The sequence below is a fragment of the Mus musculus genome, chromosome 17, assembly GCF_000001635.26.
Source record: "Mus musculus strain C57BL/6J chromosome 17, GRCm38.p6 C57BL/6J".
NCBI lineage: Eukaryota > Metazoa > Chordata > Mammalia > Rodentia > Muridae > Mus > Mus musculus.
In genome coordinates, this window is record NC_000083.6 from 10,387,741 (window position 1) to 10,407,366 (window position 19,626).

At 49.0% G+C, this 19,626-nt stretch overlaps 1 protein-coding gene across 2 annotated transcripts in view; it reads right to left on the minus strand.

The window, feature by feature from the left end:
- Positions 1-15,268: 15,268 nt before the first annotated feature.
- Positions 15,269-19,626, minus strand: part of Pacrg (PARK2 co-regulated) — a 437,183-nt gene continuing 432,825 nt past the window's right edge. Inside the window, exon 4 of one of the 2 annotated variants that reach the window (XM_006523353.4) lies at positions 15,269-15,738. In XM_006523353.4, the coding sequence (XP_006523416.1) occupies positions 15,578-15,738 (161 nt within the window). In that variant the 3' untranslated portion in view covers positions 15,269-15,577. The remainder of the gene's footprint in view (positions 15,739-19,626) is intronic. The other variant, NM_027032.2, reaches the window with a different exon arrangement.

Below are 19,626 nucleotides of genomic sequence, written 5' to 3' on the forward strand. Positions count from 1 at the left end.
GTTACCTCACTCAGGATGATATCCTCCAGATATATCCATTTGCCTAAGAATTTCATAAATCCATTGTTTTTAACAGCTGAGTAGTATTCCATTGTGTAAATGTACCACATTTTCTGTATCCATTCCTCTGTTGAGGGGCATCTGGGTTCTTTCCAGCTTCTGGCTATTATAAATAAGGCTGCTGTGAACATAGTGGAGCATGTGTTCTTATTACCAGTTGGAACACCTTCTGGGTATATGCCCAGGAGTGGTATTGCTGGGTCCTCAGGTAGTACTATGTCCAATTTTCTGAGGAACCGCCAGACTGATTTCCAGAGTGGTTGTACAAGCTTGCAATCCCACCAGCAATGGAGGAGTATTCCTCTTTCTCCACATCCTTGCCAGCATCTGCTGTCACCTGAATTTTTGATCTTAGCCATTCTAACTGGTGTGAGGTGGAATCTCAGGGTTGTTTTGATTTGCATTTCCCTGATGATTAAGGATGCTGAACAGTTTTTCAAGTGATTCTCAGCCCTTCGGTATTCCTTAGTTGAGAATTCTTTGTTTAGCTCTGTACCCCATTTTTTAATGGCGTTCTTTGAATTTCTGGAGTTCAGCTTCTTGAGCCCTTAGGAGATCTTCAGGACGTCCTAGAGAAAGACGTTAGGGTTAGGGAAGTGGTTCTCGACCTATGGGCTGTGACCCCACTAGGGTCACACATCAGGAATCCTGCTATGAGATATTTACATCATCATTCATAACAGTAGCTAAATTACAATTATGAAGTAGCAATGAAGTAATTTTATGGTTGAGGGGTCACCACAATATGAGGAACTGTATTAAAGGGTCACAGGTTGAGAGCCACTGATGTAGGGGATCTGAAAATCCCTTGAAATTGTACAATGTGTGTGCCTTGTTGCCTACCAGCAGGGGTATCATTCTATGGTGTCTTTCATCCTGATGACAGCTGCCCTCCAGGGAGTACATTAACATGGAGGGCTTTTTGCTTTGTAGTGCTTATCGCCAGGCAGAAAAGCCAAAGGGAAGCTTATCAGGACCCTGTGGGAATGAGTATTCTCATTAAAGAAGGTGACCTGTGGGAGAGAGGGCTTGACTTCTCTTCTTTGTCAGACACCACCCTTACACTGATGCCCAGTGTGGTCAAAGCCCTTGCAGAGCACACAGAGGGTAGACCAAGAAGCAGGAAGGCACCCAGACCTTTCTCTTCATGGATCACCAGGGTTACCGGCCAGTGACCATTCACTTTAACCTATGGGATACAGATGTCTGATTCCTTAAGCACTGCAGTGTTCTTGAGGCGGGCACCAGAGAGTTATCTCTACACGACTCTCACTCCAAAGATTACAGATGTCTGTGGGTGTTGTTAGATGTTGGTCGATTGATGGATGGACACACAAAGAATCCATGCACAAGACCTCTAGGTCAAGGGTCCAGGCTGAGAAGGCCTGCCAGGCCTCTGGTGGGCGTTGCCGAATTGGGTTATGTGTTGTGCTCACTGCTCAGCCTCTGCCAGGAATAGGAAGGAGGCATGGATGCCCGAGTACATGGGCCTTGGGATGTTATATTAGGTGTCTGGACTCATTGTTGAAGGACAGAGAGATCCTGCCCTCCTTAGCACGAATATGAGGGTGAGTGGGCTTTGTTGACAGACATGCCAACACTGGGTGACTTGTAGTTTTGAGACAGGGTCTGAAACTACGTCCATGCTTAGGTTAGAAATCACGTGGTGATCAATGAGGCATCTGTGGCTAGTGAGGCACAGACATACTTACTTCAGTTACTTATTCTTCCTACATCTGCCTTCCAATCAGGAAGCTCATCGCACACGCGCAGACACACACACACGCACACGCACACGCACGCACGCGCACGCGCACACACACGCGCACGCGCACACACAGAAGCAGAAGCTGTTCCCTTGGCCACACACCCCTTGTTAAAGGCTTAGCTCCTTTTGATACAGGCTGTTCAAATACCACCCTCTGAGGCAGGGAGACCCCCGAGATCTTGGGAAAGGCCTTCCCATCCACGTGTGGACGAGCTCTTCCTCAGACAGCACAGACAAATGTCTATCATGTGCAATACGAAGGAGTGTGGCGTGCATGCGGTGTGGTGCAGGCTCAGCTCCAGCTCTGGAGTTTTTAGAATTGGCTGTGTACACCGTGTGTTGGGGGCAGTGGGTGTGGCTAGTCTTCTCCCCTTTGATTGGATGGTCTTGATGAAGGTCACATCCAGGCTCCAGGATGCTCAGCTTGTCTGGAAGGCTGCAGTCCAAGCACAAGGTATAGGAAAAGGTCCACTGGTAAAATACTCGGGGACTGTAAAACTGGAGGCCCAGCCTGCTAGGAGTCAGGCTGCTCCGTGTGAAAAGAGAACTCTAGATTAGGTTAACTGGCTTGAGAGAGAGCCTATGGCCTACCTGTTTCCAGTGACCATAAGCCTCATTTTCCCTGAGCTGGTGCCAGTTCGTAATCTGTGGCCTCTATTTTGTGGTCTGAGGGTCAGCTGTGCCTTTGTCTCTGGACCCTCTGGAGCCTGCAGGCTCTCCTGGGGCAGCTGTGTGCCCAGATCCAGTGGCTGGGGCCAGGGTGGAAGTCGGCTGACTGGCCAGCTTGAAGCGAAGCAGGAGGCACTTTTGACTCACTGGATGTGGTTGAAGGACATGACCTTCCTGTGGGTCTTTCTTTTGGGAAAGGAAGTCTTTGGAAGTTTGTAGCAACTGAATAAATCCTGTCCCTTTGATAAGCGGGGCTCCCCGTTTGGAGGGCCGTGGAGAAAGCGCCATACTTCCTCCCATTGTTTCGGCTGATTAAGTTCCAGAGTGTGTCACTTGATAACTCATTCCTGGGGAGCTGTGGTAGAGTGAAGGCCCAGGCAGGAACTGGAGCACTTCAGCCTGCAGGCCCACACGCCTGAGTCCAGCGCAGGCCTGGTTATTCTTGGAAGTTATTTTGATCCGCTGGCCTTGCTCGGGTTCAGGTTTCCGAGAGCCCAGCCCCAGGGTTGGAGAAGCTGAGAATGAAGCAGTCCATTGTAATAATAGACTTCTGCTTGCTGAGGAGGAGGTGCTCCGAGGGTTTTGGAGGCCCCTGCGTGCTCCATGACGTCCCCCTACCATGTGACCTGTGGCACCCTGCAGCATGTGCCTCATCCCTGTATCAGCCACTTGGGATGTGGTCAGGCTGGAGCCAAGCTGCCATGATTGTGGGACGGCCTCCATCAGCCAGAAAATCTGGCAGCTCCAGAGAGCAGAAGTGACTCAGGGAGACTGACAGCAGAGAGGGAGGAAAGGCTCCCCAGAGCTCTGGCACAGTGAAGGATGCTCTCCTTACTGAACAGCTGAGAGCGAGCGAAGAGGCTCCAATCCGGGAAGCTGCAGTTCCTGGGTGGGGACAGCTGTTCTGTACTTCCAGATACCCACCCAAGCAAGCCTCACTTTTTTTAAAGCAATTCTTTTCTTTCTTTTTTCCCTTCCCTTCTCCCTCTTGCTTCTTCCCCCTCCCCCGCCCCGGCTCGCTCCGGGTTTGCTCTCTCTGGTCCCCAAGCCTAACTTTTAACTTTAAAGTCTGAATAATTTTTGGTGTTGCTGTCGTCATTTTTACTAGGTGGTATAAGTGACCCTAGCCTGGTGGCCCAAATGGCAGAAATATACTGCCTTGCCATCGGTGTTTTGGAAGTTGGTGGTCTGAGGCCATGGTTGTCAGGGTGACTTGTTCCTAGTCTGAATGGGGGAATCTGCCACTGTGGACCAGCGACCAGTTCCTGGTGGCGACTGACATCCTGCTGTTCCTCAGCATGTAGAAACACAACGCGCCATCTCTGCCTTCACCTCACTAAGTTTTCCTTCTTTTAAAGGGACACAGTCACAGGGATGGTCATTGTTCTCTAGTAGGACCCACCCCAACTTAGCTGACTACAGACATTCTCTGTTCTGAGCAGGTCTGTCTCAACAAGCCCACAGTCCAAGGTACAAGTCTGGTGGGGACCAATACTTTTACATGTGGATCCCGAGGGGTAGGGGTGGGAGTTGAACCTGTGACAGATGGAGACTATCTGGATTGCAGTAATTTGGAAAATTGTGACAAGCAAAAATCAAAGGAGTAAACCTTGTTCCTGCCACTCAGGCTACTGCAGTGAGTGCCATAGTGCACACACTTCTGGAAATGTGTCTTCAGATGGCACAGGATAGATATAATTCTGTTACCTGCTTCGCCTGATCTCTGCTTTTCAATTTTACAGATGTTTTCTTATCAATTCTTTTTTTGTTTGTTTGTTTGTTTTTTTGTTTTTGAGACAGGGTTTCTCTGTGCAGTCCTGGCTGTCCTGGAACTCACTGTGTAGACCAGGCTGGCCTTGAACTCAGAAATCCACCTACCTCTGCCTCCCAAGTGCTGGGATTAAAGGCGTACGCCACCACTGCCGGGCTGTTTTCTTATCAATACCTCATCCCTGTTCTTTTTTTTTTTTTTTTTAAAGATTTATTTATTTATTTTATTTATGTAAGTACACTGGAGCTGTTAGACACACCAGAAGAGGGCACCAGGTCTTATTACAGATGGTTGTGAGCCACCATGTAGTTGCTGGGAATTGAACTCAGGACATTTGGAAGAGCAGTCAGTGCTCTTAACTGCTGAGCCATTTCTCCAGCCCATCATCTGTGTTCTTAACAATGTCTTTGTTCTAAGAAAAATGGATCCAGGACTATTCCAGGCAACTGGTCTATTTCTACAACATGGAGACTAATTCTGGGCCAGATACATTGCCAGACACTCTACCCTCAAATCTGTCAGTCTTGTGACATTACTTCCCTAGTTCTTGGTCTCTCGTTGTTGCCTGTGAACTGAGGCTCGCAGCTAAGCTGCAAGTGCTTCAAAGTTAACCTCTTTTGGATAGCCAGCATTGCCGGCACACCTGAGTCAGGTACCAGGAGCTTTGCTTCAGCTGTATCAAGTCCTACTTACTCCTTGAGGTTCCCACCTAGCCTGGATGTGAGAGCTCACGCTGGAGACGATCCCTTGCCGCGCTGAGGTTTTTCTGCTGCGAACGTTTCTGATTGCTGAGGGGGAACTTGCCCTTCCTGGTGGCAGCTGGCGAGGGAGGGGAAGTAAGCAGGGTCAGCTGAGACCTGCCTGGGACTGCATGGTCTCAAGACACTCAGTTCTAAGAAGTCCTACGCTTGCATTCCCAGCACTCTTGGCCCGTTGATGATGTGATGGGCACATGTGCTCCACCACCCTTAGGCCTCCAAGCTCTGGTTCCTGGGTCAGCTGCGCTAGCTGTGCTTCCAGGGACGAACAGGGCTATCTCCTCCTGTGTGTGTGTGTGTGTGTGTGTGTGTGTGTGTGTGTGTGTGTGTGTGTGTGTGTGTATGTGTGTGTGTGTGTGTGTGTGTATGCTCATGTGCACGTGTCTGTACTTGTTTGTTCACGAGTGTGTGTGTGTGTGTGTGCATGCATGTGTGTCGCACACATAGAGACCAGAGACTCACATCAGGTGTCTTTCTCACTCCCTCTCACTGACATTGGAGCCCACTGATTTAGGTACACAACCCCAGAGCTCCTCCCGTCTCTGTCCTGCTGTGGTTTCAGAAGTTTGCTGTTGCTCTCGGTTTCCCTAGAGGTGCTGGCTTATCTGGCTCCTGTGCTTATACGGCACATTAATGGCAGAATTGTTGATTTTTAAAAACCACGTGTGTGCTCTTATATAACTTATCCGTCAAGCTTCAGAAAGCTCCCACAATCCCCTTCCCAGCTAATCACTGCCCATCCACAGTTCCCAGATAGACCAGAACTTTTTTCTTTGCTTTCTTTCTTCTCTCCTCCCTTCTTCCCCTCTCTTCCTTCATTTCTTCATTTCATCTCTTTAGACAGAGCCTCATTACAGAAGCCAGGTTGTTCTCAAACACCTGATTCTGCTGCCTCTGCCTCCCATGTGTTAGAACCACCGCCCTGGCCTCCTGCATCTTCTTTCTCCACATAGATTCTGTCTCTCCTGGAACCTAGTGTGGTTGGAATGAGCTGCATGCTCTCTCCTGCTCAGTACAGTTTTGGGGTCCATCTAGGATGAGCCCCACAGTCATCCCCACAGGCTTCTGGGACAGTCTTGTCCACTGGGTGGGTGAGGCTGTTTTGAGATGTGTCTGCAGTGGGGATGGGGGACGGGCAGCACAGTCTGTCTTTCTAGTGAACTGGCCTTGGTTGGTGGGAGGAGACAGAGCTCTGAGTGGCTGCGGTTAAGAGTGGGGAGAGCTTTGTACTGAGACCATCTTAGCTCAGACAGTTTGCATGTGATCAGTACAGAACCAGAAAGGGCTGCACAGCAGTCCACGACCTGGCTCTACATAGCCCAGCACCTATGCTCCTGGGCCTGCCCTGGTGGCGACTGAGAATCAAAGAAATCCCATACTGTTTTCCTCAGAGTGGCATTTGTCCTTCTCAGGCCTACTTGTTCTGCCCAGTCCCACCGACATGTCCCTTCTTTGACAGCCACTCATCTTGATGGGATGGATGGTCTATCTTCTGTGGAGATGTAAGATAAGGAACTTTACAGGGCATCTTTGGTATATGCCAAAGAGAAGGAAAGAAAGAGAAGAGAGTACGTGGAGTAAAAATGGCCAGAGAAATCAGCGGCTGAGGAGGGGCCTTGGCCCTGGTTGCCAACGTCTCCCCCCTCCTCCAGGGTGCATAAGAAACTGAGGCCTCTGTCTTCCACTCTCCCATGCTAGCCTAAATGCAGTGTTGAAGCCCACTCCGTCAGGAACATGATTCCCAAGTGGAACTGTGTTATGAGCACAGGAAGGGGTCTTCTTTGGAACCCCCTTGTGCCAGGTCTGTGTCACACGGTCTATGCCTGTGCCTGAAAGTTGCCTTCGTCTGCTTGTCTCACTTCCAGTTACTCAACCCTACTTCTTTAGTATGATGGACAGTCACAGGGCCAGTCCCAAATTTGAAACTGTCTTCCTGAAGCCAGTTTTGTGTGTGTGTGTGTGTGTGTGTGTGTGTGTGTGTGTGTGTGTGTGTGTGAGAGAGAGAGAGAGAGAGAGAGAGAGAGAGAGAGAGAGAGAGAGAGAGAGAGGATATGAAATACAAGGAGAAGGAAGCGATGAGTAAGAGGGCCCAGTGTGATTTCTGCTGAGAGGTCGCCAGGGACAGAGCCTGGGTACTGGGATGCGGAGATCAGGCCAGCAAGGATTAGAGGAAGAAAAGTCTCATGGACGAGAAGGTCCGGGAAGACAAAGGCAAGCCCCTGTGTGACTGCCATGGCAAGCATCTTTCCAGCTGAGAGGGGCTGTGGGAAAGCCCTGGCGGCCCGGCCCCTGTCAGTTCTGGTAAAAGCAGCTCTTGGCAGTGGTGCCCCAGGGACTCCAGGAGGGCTGTGGGCTGGCACACACTGCTCCTCACCCTGGCCACACTTGGGGACTGTGAGTTCCCAGGCCCCGGCAAACAACCTTGGGCAGAGTCCCACTTCCTCTCTGAGAAAAGCTTTGGCGAAGGAAGTAGGGAGGGACAGTGCATCTCTAAGGGATGGACTCCCTCAAGAGTGCCCCAGATTAAGGCCATTCTGGCTGTTTGCTACCTTCTAAGGGCCCTCAGAGGGAAGCAGGAAAGAAATGACCATTATTCTCCAGGCTCTTGCTAACATGGGTTTGATGACAGAATTCTATCGTTTGGAGGGGACTTGCAGAAGCGATAACCCCAATACTTCATTTTACAAGAGAGAAACAGAGCTTAAGGCACTTGACCCAGGTCTCCTGGCTGCATGGTGTCTAAATTCTAGTTCAGGATGAGTCCCCCAAGCCCACAGGAGAAAAGGACCCAGGGAAAGGATCCAGGGAAACCCAGAACCAAGAGAGCTCTCTTGGGGGCTTATTAGTTAAGAGCACATGTTCTTGAAAAGAATTGAGGTTCAAACACCTATATGGTGACTCAGAATGATCTATAATTCCAGTCCCAGTGGGTTCAGTGCCTTCTTCTGACCTCTGCAGGCATCAGGCACATACATGTACACAGGCATACATGCAAATGAAGTATGCATATTTATGAAATAAAATAACTATAAAAATAAAATTAAAAAAAAAAAATAAAGAGTGTTCTCTTGGTCTGAACCTCACGAAGCAAGGGCTGCCAAGGTCAGTTTTGGGGTGGTAGGGAGAGGCAAAGTCATTGTGACACCCGACACCAAGAAATGATAAATGAGTGAGACAAGGGGTATGCTAATGACCTTATCCTGATCCATTCTGAGTTGTCACATGACTGCTGTGTATCATTTGTGTGTGTGTGTGTGTGTATGTGTGTGTTTGTGTGTGTGTGTATGTGTGTGTATGCATGTGTGTTTGTGTGTCTGTGTGTGTGTGTATGCATGTGTGTGTGTATGTGGGTGTTTGTGTGTGTGTATGTGTGTGTGTGTATGTGTGTGTGTGTGTGTGTGTGTGTGTGTGAGAGAGAGCGAGAGAGAGAGAGTAAAGATACAAAGACACACAGAGAAGGAATGCAGGATGCTTTGAACAGTGCGGGAGGGCATGACATCCTTTGTCACCTTCTGGCCAAGCATACGGTAAACTAACTACAACTCATGGCCTAGCCATTTCTTGCAGCAGAGACTGTCCTGTGCAGACTCACAGCCTGTCAGGGAATTAAGGGATTTTGAGGGTCTGTTGACTAACTTCTTGTCCAGAGTGGAACTCCTGAGACCCTGTGACTTTTCTAGAAGCTTCCGAAGACAGAGAAGCCTCTGCCACCTGGGTTGCCATTCAGCCTGGGGGCTGAGCATAAGTGTTGCCCTGAATCTTGAATGTTTATCAAATCCCGTAGCTCCTTGTGGAATGTCATTCTGAGGAGTGTGCAGAGCTGGGTCCTGCATCTATCGACTTCTCTGGAAGTACTGAGGCCCTGTGCCTGGTGCTAGGACGGGGCCTGGGAGCTGCCAGGGTAGGCTTCACTGGTATCCAGGTTCATAAAGGCACATGTCCTTGAACAAATGGTTTCATTTCTGTGAACATCCCCTCAGCTATAAAACCAAAGTGAGGCCCCCTCCCAGGGGTGTGAAAATACAAGTGTCCCTAAGTGCCCGGAGCTTCTTGTTTGACCCACTGTTACCTTACCCAGCCTTTACTCCTGTACCCTGAGGCTCTTCTTGACCCACTTCATGGATCTTCTCTCAACCTCCAGGCAGCCACATGGGCAGGATGCTTCTAGTGTTCTATCTGAGCAGGAAAAACTAGGAGAGGATGGACCAGAGCCTGATCCTGGGCAGGTGGAGCAGTGACGCTTGGCACTGGGTAAGATGGCTGGATCTGCCAGCTGGTGTGGACCAGCCAGTGTGGACCAGCCAGCTGTCCCACCATTCTCCTACCCGGTGGCCATAACCCCTGAACAAGTATATCTGGTAGAGAAGGCACTGGCAGGCCTGCCTGTGGTGGCCTTCTTGCCACAGTCCTCCATGCTGTCGACAGATAGCACGCTCAAGGCCCTTGGGCGCAGCCAGCAACGTTAGCTAGCAGATGCTCCCCAAGGGTCTGAAGGTGGAGCCGGGGAGATGGCTCGGTGGGTGTGGGACTTGCGGTGCGAGTGTGAGAGCCCGAGCTCAGGCCAGATAAAAGGATGACTGTAAAGGGGATGTAAACATGGCTGCTTGTGAACCAGAGGAGGCCGTGCCTCTCTGGAGGTGAACCGAGCCTGACAGTCTCACCAATAAAACGCCAAGGAGCAAACTGTAAAGCGACAGAGGCTGTGTTTGCTAGGGCTAAAAATAGACATTCCCTGGTGTTCTGTAGTAACACCCGAATCACTTCACGGCTGTGTAATGTGGGAAAAAGAAGATCTATTTCATGCCTTGGTCTTCTCAGCCGTAAACAAACAGGGCTTGCCGTCCGTGGTCAGCATCCTAACAAACTGTGGGAAAGATCTCAGCACGGCAGCCTGTCAGCCATTCGAACCTGCCCATGGCCATTTTGATGGCAATGTGTTCTAAGATGACTCTGAAATTTCAGAGGGAGGATCATATTTCTGTTGTTGTTTGTGCTTATATTACCTTTTACATACCTATGATTCTATTCTGCCATACATTCTGAACACTGTCTACTGAGAGAACATGCAAGGTGGGATTTAAATGACTCTCTCAGAACGCTGTCGTCTTACTGCTTTCTTTGCACTTGCATGGGCAATCAGGGGTGGGGGAGGGGCTGGGGGGTTGTACTGGAATCTTGTTATTGTCCAGGAGGGCTACAGTGTACAGCCTGGCTTTGACCTGACCCTCACCAAGTGGTTTGCACATCACCTCATACCTGGCTCCAAGACATTGTTTTCTTTTGGGTTTTAGCCCTAATTCCAACGTTGCTTTGGAGTGTCTGCACATTCGCTGTACACCGTCCCTTTAACTATAACCCACAAGCAATCAGCAATCCTCCCCTACCCCGAGACCTTTGCACTTGTTTTATGTCCCTGATGTGAATAGGTTCTTGGACTCAGATTTTAAGAGCAATACTGTGCCATTTGCTTAGTGTGCTCAGAATCCCCCCATTTGCCTCATCTCTTCTTGTGTATGTGTTAGGTTACCCTCGGGAGCCCAACCACAGCTAGAGGAACAGGAAGCCTTCTGAGGCCCACAGCCTCCATGAGCTATGTGGTAGTTTCTACGGCTGCCAGGGAAGCCTACTGCAGTCAATCCACTTGAATTTCTCTGTAGATTCCATAGATATTTTATAGAGAGAAGCTTAGCCCAAGTGGGGCTCCTTAACCTCCTTTGTGAGACTCTGTGGTATATGCTACGTAGGTGGCCTTGGTAGTACAGGGGAGACTAGTCACAATTTCAGCGCGTCTAGAAGCCTTGTTCTGTGTTTCTCCAATGAAGTATGTTCGTCTGTTTGGTTGTTAAGCTAAGAATGGAGGGGGAAAACCCTTTAGCAGGCTGTAGTCTCTCTCTCTCTTTCTCTCTCTCTCTCTCTCTCTCTCTCTCTCTCTCTCTCTCTCTCTCTCTCACACACACACACACACACACACACACACACGGAATGCTTTCCAGTGGGCTCTTTCTAAACTGAAAACATTCTTTTAATGTGGAGAATTCCTAGGAAGGCTATGAAAGCCCTGGTCTTGTGACATAGCACCCCTCTGGAATGGCGCCTGCTGAAAGGTTATTAAATTTTTACCTTTTCATCAATAAAGTTCTTTATGGGACATTTTTTTTTTCCTGGCTGCATTTTAATGCAATGTCCCCTGCCCCAGATGCACGAGGGAGGAGACAGAAAGGCCATTTAAAAATCTGGTCTTAGAATGGCCCTATTATGCGTCTCACTGAATCTGGTGCCACGTGGGCTCTGCTCTGTACGGATACAGTTTTAGCTGTTGATTGCTTTCACTAACCCAGAGAGAGACTGTAGCCTGTAGTATGGGGAGGGACACAAAGATCTCTCCCCCACCTCAGGGAGGGTGAATGTCTGCTGAGCAGAGCCCCACCAGCCCTCCTTCGAGCTGATCTGAAATCCTTGTATTTTGAATACTTCCTAGAAATTTCCCTTTCTGGATTTAAGGACCTGATTCTCCTTTTTTGAAGTTCCAAGTATAAAGGTGCCAGTAACAGTGAATATTTGGGAATACTTGTAGATCCTTCTTTTGTCTTGATGATGCTTGCAGCCAAGATGACTGGGTTTTGTCATTGGCCTTGGTACTGCCTAGTTTAAATCATGTTTTTCTTCACCCTCTGGACCGAGGACAACACAGTTACTTTCCACAAAAGGGATATTGATGGCATTCTGCTGTTCCCAAAGCTCACTTTATATTGGAGCCTGTTGCTTAGTGGAGGCCACAGGAGTAGCCAAGGCCAGCTCAGAGCATCAATGGAGAACCTGCCTTGAAGGTCACTGAACTTCAGTTTGCCAGGACTTTCTAAAGAGCTGGGGGTTGACATCTTGGTGAAAGCCTGGGCTTGGGACAGTGGCCCACAAACCCCAGGGTACATCACAGTTATATGGAAGATTGACAGGCCCTGCATCAAGGCTGAGACTCAGAAGTCCCAGCCAGGGCCTGAGGATCTGCAGTCCACCCAAGCTCCCAGGTGTTCGTGCCTCGGCTGGAACTGGGGAGCAAGCACACTTTGACTGGGAACTACTCGTGTAGTCTGCTGGGGCAACTCTCACTGTCAAAGGGGTCAGGACAAGAGCGCCTTCTGTTTGGTTGCTATGGGGATATGGATTGAAATAGTTGAGTCTGTTTTCCCTAAGAGGAGCGTGTGAGACTGTGTCCTGACCGCAGCAGGCTTCTTACAGAGGACTCTGTACAGTTCCACAGAGGCAAGGCGGGGTTCGGAGTCGACATCCAGCCAGACCTGGGAGGAGACAGACACCCATCTGCGTGATGTTTATGTCCCACACAGGGAAGATAGTTTCTTCCTTGAAGGTCCCGGGGGGCCTGAGAGTATGTGTGCACATGTGTAACTTTAGAGATTAGAATGCTTCCCTTTGGCAGAGTAATGCCATACCTCTGCATGGCAGACTGCCAGGTTGTCCTTGCTGGTCCCTTCTTAGAGACCCTGGCTGTAGTTTGATGAGTCTCCATCCTTCAGCACAGCACCATCTATGAGATAGGTGATTTCACAGAGTGACAAATGTCCTCTGAGTCATAAGGGCAGGGTGAAGTGACCCTATGTGGCACAGAGACAACGGACTTTCTCTGTTGTTTTAGAAGCACCTTTAGCCATTTGTCCAACAAATGCCATGTGAAGAATGAGCATGCTATGTGTAGGTGTGCAAGTGAATAACCATGGACATAGCAAGCCAAGCCAGACGCTTCTCGCTGCTTTGTAAGAACAGCCGATGGGTGGGCCGAGTGAGAGCAAAGGGGCCCATGTAGGGAAGGGACATTTAGGTGAGACCAGAGAGAGGCCAGGGAAAGGCAAAGCCCACGGCTGGCCAGGGCACTTGCAATGGAGCTAGGGACCCTGCTGAGCCCTTAAATCAGGGTCTTCTGCATGTGGTTGTTATGAAAACACACAAGGCATTCGTATTGACTACATTTTTGCCTAGTGACTATCATTTTTAGAGACTTTATGTAATCTGCTGCAGGGCAGGGGGTGCCTGTGCGGAGGACGAAGGCAACCAGGGGATGTCTATGCGGAGGACGGAGGCAACCAGGGGATATCTGTGCGGAGGACAGAGCTTCACAGCCAGAAACCAAGCTCCTGAAACAAGCCTGGCCTGGTCATCGGCCTGTGTCTCGTCGCTTTGCTTAAGTAAGAGGGATAGCTACTACAATGCCACACATACTGAAAGAAAGCCAGTGTCCTCCTTAGGGATCAAATGCCCAGTGACAGATCTCTGTCTCTCTCTCTTTTCCTCTCTCTCTTTTCCTCTCCCCCACCTGCCTTGTGCTTGTGTGTGTGTCTGCCTCACTCTCTGTCTCTCCATTTGTGTGCGCTCGTGTGCGTGCATGCATGCATCCGTCTGTCTGTCTGTCTCAGCTGGAGAATGAAACCCCATGCCCCACATGTAGGCCTTTCACTTTGACCTCCTTGGAAGCTATTCAGACTTGGGTAGTCTTGGGGTCAGAGAAAGCAGGCCGTCCTCAGCTCTGTACCAGTGGAGCAGCACAGGAGTGTAGCTCCGTCTGCTCTTGCTTTTTTAATCTCTAGAGAACCAAGTGTTGCCTTTGGCGTTGGTTTGGTCCTTTGAAGAACTGTCTCACTGTGAAGTGACTTCCATGTCTGGGTAGGAGGCCCCGTACTGTCTGTGGGATGTTCCAATGCATACTGCCCCGTTGGGGCAAAGTGAGTCACGCTTCATATTCTGCTTGTCGTCAGACTGAACATACGACACTAGCATGTGTGGAGGTCATCTCTGGTGTGGGCCACCATCTACAGATGGGCCCACCTGCAGTGAAGGGCACAAGAGGCTCAGACAGGTTAAGGAATTTGCCCAGGGCAGCACAGCTAATGAGTAACAGAGCCAGGTGATCAAGGCTGATGCTTCAGTTCCAAGCCAATCCTGGGGCTCCTGGCAAGTCTTCCTGCTTGAAATCAGGTGATTTTCACACATGTGGCAGAGTGAGAGCCTGTAGGAGTCATTCCAGGCCAGTCTCTCGACCTTGGGGTCTCCTTCCAGTGCATTACCAATGCCAGGGCCGCAGCTGTGCATGTCACTGGACATATAGCTACCTGTGCCTTCCAAATGCCATCTCTATAAGTACCTTTGTCCTCTTCCTCTACCTCATTGAGTGAGCTCCCGAAAGCAGAAGGTGGTGCCCCAATGCCAGACTTCAAGTATCTTGCCCATCTAACAGAATGAATAGTGAACTAACTCATTTGCAGAATCCGGTCTTTAATTTTGGAAACAGAAAACCTTAAATAATTAGTATTGATGATGAGGCCAGAGGGCAGGGAACACACAGTCTCTCCCCACTTTTGTGCAGAAATTGCACTTTGCTTCAGAAGCGAGACATTTGAGGTTAGGCGTTTCTGGGTGGCTAAGCTCTTTCTCCAGTATGGAGCCCTCGATTCTGCTTTTGGAAGTTTTCTGGGCTGAGTTTCAGATGCTCAGAGCTCCCTGCCTGGCTTGTCTGCGCAGTCACGGTCCAAGGCTGAATGCCTTATGTTTTGTCTTTGCTTTGCTTTGCTTTTTTTTTTTTCCCGTTCTCTGCTGAATGAAAAAGTACATGTCCTTTGTCCTTTCTGGACTTGATAAAATTCCAAAATCATGTCATTGGACCCATGTTCTCATGGAACTGTGAGAGCAGTGCACTTGGGAGGAAGCAGCGGTCAGGGGAGACTTGCTAGGCCAACATCGATCTTTTCCAAGGGTCACTAGGAGGCACACAACCATGTCCAGGGACGATGAGACGCCCTGAACCAACTGCTGGGCAAAATTTTGTCAACAGCACGCCTAGCCTCGAGATGTCCTGAGCTGTGCCATCCTCACAGCGGTGGAGCCTCCAGCCAGCTCTCTCCTTAGAACTAACTGTTGCAAACCTACCATTTCACACCTTAACCCTGACTCCAGCCCCTCCCCAGACATCTCATCTTCAGCCAGATCCAAACTGCAAAGGCCCTGAAGCCTGGATCACTAGTTGGTCAGAACCATTCATTAGGGTTATAGTTTAGCTTATAATGGAGCTACAGAGTTTTCCTGCTGTAATTGGGGTTCAACAAGTTGTATGGAATGTCAGAGCACAGAGCCACTGTAGTGATGCTTCTCATCCATGGCAGACACCTAGCAAGCTCTCAGCACAGACTCTTCTTTTCAGCCCTTGGGGCAGGCAGACATAGTGTGGCAAAGGGTGAATTGCATGTGAGAATTATGGTTTTATTGTCTATACAACTGAAGGTTTAACTCAGACTCCTGCCTCCATCTGAGCCAGATAGAGACGCAATTCTCCTTGTGGGGAGAAGAAGAAAAGCACAGTACACTATTGTAATCTAAGAAACAGGCACTATTTATATATGGGAAAGCCTTGCTTACAATAGGGCTAACAGTCTTTTGGCCCAGAAACTACTATGTTTGCAGCTGTAGAAGTCACAAGTAATGAGATGCTAGGACTTTAGGGACAGACGGCTGTGACACCAAGGGAGGCTCCCTCCGGCAGCTGCCCGGTCAGTTCAGCAAGCACGACTCATAGGTAGGCACCATGTATTTGATGTTGATGAAGGCGTCCTCCCCTCCGTAGCGCTCGAAGGCTTCTAGGGTCTCCTGGATCAGGTCGCCAATGTTCTCCCTCTTCTGCTGGCTGTAGTCGATGCCATCCCCGGAGTTCACTGGATCAGGCAAAGAAACCAAGAGGCAGTTATTTCTGTGCACTGTCCCTAGAGTCCCACCCCACAGGCCAGGCATTTCCAGAGCACCTGATAGGAGACACTGACAGGTCACAATTTCACGCTATCTTGCTGAAATTTGAGGCTGGTGGCAACTCCACAAAAATACCAAATTGTGTATGTTGGTGATGCCAGGGCCTGAGATCCTAGCATCACCAATCTGAGGCAGGAGGATCACTATGAGTCTGAGGCTAGCCTGGGCTATATAATAAGATTCCCCTTCTTTTTTGTTTGTTTGCTTGTTTTTTTTGTTTTTCAAGACAGGGTTTCTCTGTATAGCCTTGGCTGTACTGGAACTTACTTTGTAGACCAGGCTGGCCTCGAACTCAAAAAATCTGCCTGCCTCTGCCTCCCGAGTGCTGGGATTAAAGGCATGCGCTACCACGCCCAGCGATTCCCCTTCTTTTTAAAAACGTCAACCAACCAATGAACCAGCCCATTAGACAAATGAGGAGAGTAATAAAACTCAAACGCTGGGCAGAGCTAGTGAAAATGAATCTAAAGTAGACAAATGTGAAAGAATCACGGGCAAGCTCCCTTTACAGGCAGGAAACCTTGTCCACATCACAGCCCAGTGCATAGTAGAGGGACTGTCTGTGGTTGGACCAGGCAGGTAGCCCCATGTAGCTTACAATAGGCAGGCTGGAGAAGGATGGGCTCAGCTTAGAGCCGTGGCCTATGTTTATGCAGCTTTGTGTACATGGTGAGTCTTTCCCTTGAGGGTTGGGGACCACAGGGTCCTGCAGTTATTCCCAGAATTTTGCTGTGGCTGCTCCAGAGAGACATAGGACATTTGATGGTCTGTCTTAGGGTTGTGGCATGCCAGGGAGCTATTGTTGCCAGTTCTGGAGCTTGCAAGTCCATCCTCCTGCAGCTTACACTTGACCACTGTGCCTGCCTTGCTGGTGCCATCAAAGACGAGTCCTAGGTGGTCTTGGCAGGACTTAAAAACCTTCAGGTCTCCCTCCTACTCTGAAAACTCAGGCTGCAGCGACTCAGACAAAAGTTCCCTGACAGCACCTTAGACTGAGATATCTGGAGGGGCCCCAGTTCTGACAGAGGTGCACCCCCTGTATACCCCCAGACTCCATTATCATGGTCTCTGCCTACAGAGTCATTAACACGCCTTTTGCTGTATCCACAGATTTCTGAGGGCTTCAGTGTCCCTGTACCCAGAAGAGAGACAGTATTGCATTTAGAGAAGTTGCTCACATTGCCTGGTGACACAGGAGGGCGTGACAAGCTGGGCTTCTAGGAGACAGAGGGATGAAGAGGTGAGTGAGGGACAGAGGGTGCACTGGGCCAGGGAGCAGAGCGCATCCTGGAGCATCCACCTCATAGAGGAACAGTTTACTTTGCTCATACCTCAGGTACAGCCTTCAAATATTTACCCCACTTGATGTAAAAACAGTGGAGTTTAAATTGATGCTCCGGACTCCCTATCCCAAGTTACTTGGGGACATTTCAAAAGCATCAGGTAGTGGCTCAGGCCAGAGCAAAGCTAACAATGAGGACCCCACCCAGCCCAGACAGCACTGCTCTCATCTGGTGTTTTTCCAGAGACTTCTTAGAGAAATACAACTGTCTGAGATAATACAGAAAAAAATGAACTGTCATTCTGACCACTTTTTAAAAGAGTGAAGGCAGGTAGAAATACAGCAAAGTTGCAAAAGTGGAGTCTTACAACTGTAGCACGCATTCATTTATTCTATAAGGTGAACTTACATAGACTGACAAAACTGCGATCAGGAGACTTTTCTCCCCGTGGTAGATACCTTGTGGGATGGATCTCAGTCCATTTAAAAAGCTGAACTCACTAGGTGGCTGGTTATTCAAAATGTCAAATACATGGAACACGTTCATGAACATTGCTCAAGGCCATATTTATTATGTGGAGAGAATATTTATCACCAAGAGAGAAGCATAGTAAAGACTTGTCATATTTTTGAAAAAAAAAAAGCATAAATATCAATAGGAAAACAAACCACGGGTAAACCCATGTTTAAGCAAACAGACTACCAGTATCTTCATCATTAAAGGTTGGCATGATGCACCCTAAGAAGAGAGGGCACTGCTAGGAGTGGCCACACCAGGGAGAACGTGAGTAGTCGGCCAATAAGAGCAGGTCCTGGAGTTGACATTGAGATGCTTGGGTTTGGCAGGGATAGAAGTGTGAGGGAAAAAATGGTCAGAAACAAAGAAGGGGACCAGGAAGTCAGGTACCAACAGAGTCAGGCGAAGCTACAGGAGAGCATACACTGTGTGCTAAGACTGATGGCTAAGTGCTGTCCTTAGAAAGGAGGACATGCCAGGAATCCACCTGGAGTGAAAGTGTCCCAGGAGGTCTTGGGATAATCTCTGTGTCCTTCTCCCAAGTGATATTCCTTGTAAGTACCAACCCGTGAACTTTCCTATAGTTAGTGATCTTTTCACACAGGGAGAAGTGGGCAGGCTCTGTTTGCCTACAACACTCCCTGCCCCACAGGCACCTGGAAAATCAAATTGGTGATGCTGGGTTGTGACAGCTTTGGTCCAGCTCCTTTTAGACAAAGATCCATGTATTAATCACTGGTAAATAGCGTCTTTTGTTGTGCCCAAAAGGTCAAAGACTGAATGGGTCACAGGACCGGCACATTTTCCCAGTGTAGCTGAGGGGGTTTGGGAAGTCTGCGCACAATAGAAAGCTTAACACACCCTACGCTTCCCTCCCTTTCAGAGCGCGGAAGTGACAAGCAGCACTTTATTCCATGTTCTTACTTTTTAAAAAATATTTAGCTGTGGGAGTAGGCTCTGTGGCTTTGTTTGTCTCAAACTGTACCAACCCTAACGAGAAAAGATCGGAGCGGAATAGAAGTCGCTTGTTTGGGAGGGAGTTGGAGTCGCACTGTTCTGTGGTTGCAGTGTGTGGATCATGGGGGCAGACAGAGATAGAAAAGCTAAACAAAAATCAAGAGCCTGCGCCTTGTTCTTCATGCTGTAATGACAACGGGCCAGGCTAATGTCAAGCTATGCTGACAAGCAGGTCAGGGTGTGATCTCCATTTTGAAACTTGGGGTGTTCTCACCATTTCTTGAGAAGCAGGAGTCAAGGTGGCTCCTTTGAGCTCCCTGCTTTAAATGCAGACAATGCCACTGGGAAATGTGTTTGTGAGAACAGGACCCTTAAAATAACAACAGCAACTTCAACCAGGTGGTGATTTACAATTGCCAGCTCTGATTAGGAGCTGGTATTACTACTTAAGAAGTGGGGAGCCTACTTTAAGTTCAGATGGCTATGAAGGGACGTTGATGATGGAAAAGATATGTTTTATTTATAACCAAATGAGTGGGGCTTACATGGAGGGTGCAAGGCAGATTTGTGCCCCATAAGAGGGACAAACAGCTGAGGGAGGGAGAGGGGCTGCTCTTAGAGATGCTGGCATGCAGGAGGCAGGCTCCCAGAGATAGTTCCCAGTTATTTAAATGCCATTTAGCACTTGGGATGTTGAATCTTCTCTGATTATCTGAGAAACCTGCTTCAGCATTAAACACATTGAGACTCCTCTCCTGTCTAATCCCTTTGAAACGGCTCTGATCCGTATGCTACTTCTTGGCTTTTTTCAGGTCATGGCAAGACACGTACACTTCCTGTCTGCCCACTGACGGCATCTTCCTGGTGCAGAGGCTCAGCTCATGCCTGTCACTAGGGCCCATAGCAAAGGGCAGTTACATAAGACACATTTACGTTTCACACAGATATCTGCTACTCGGTGGACACTGGCCAACAGCAGACAGAGATCATGGAGAATTTTGATAAAACATCCCCACTGTGGTTTCAATTTCTAGAATGTGG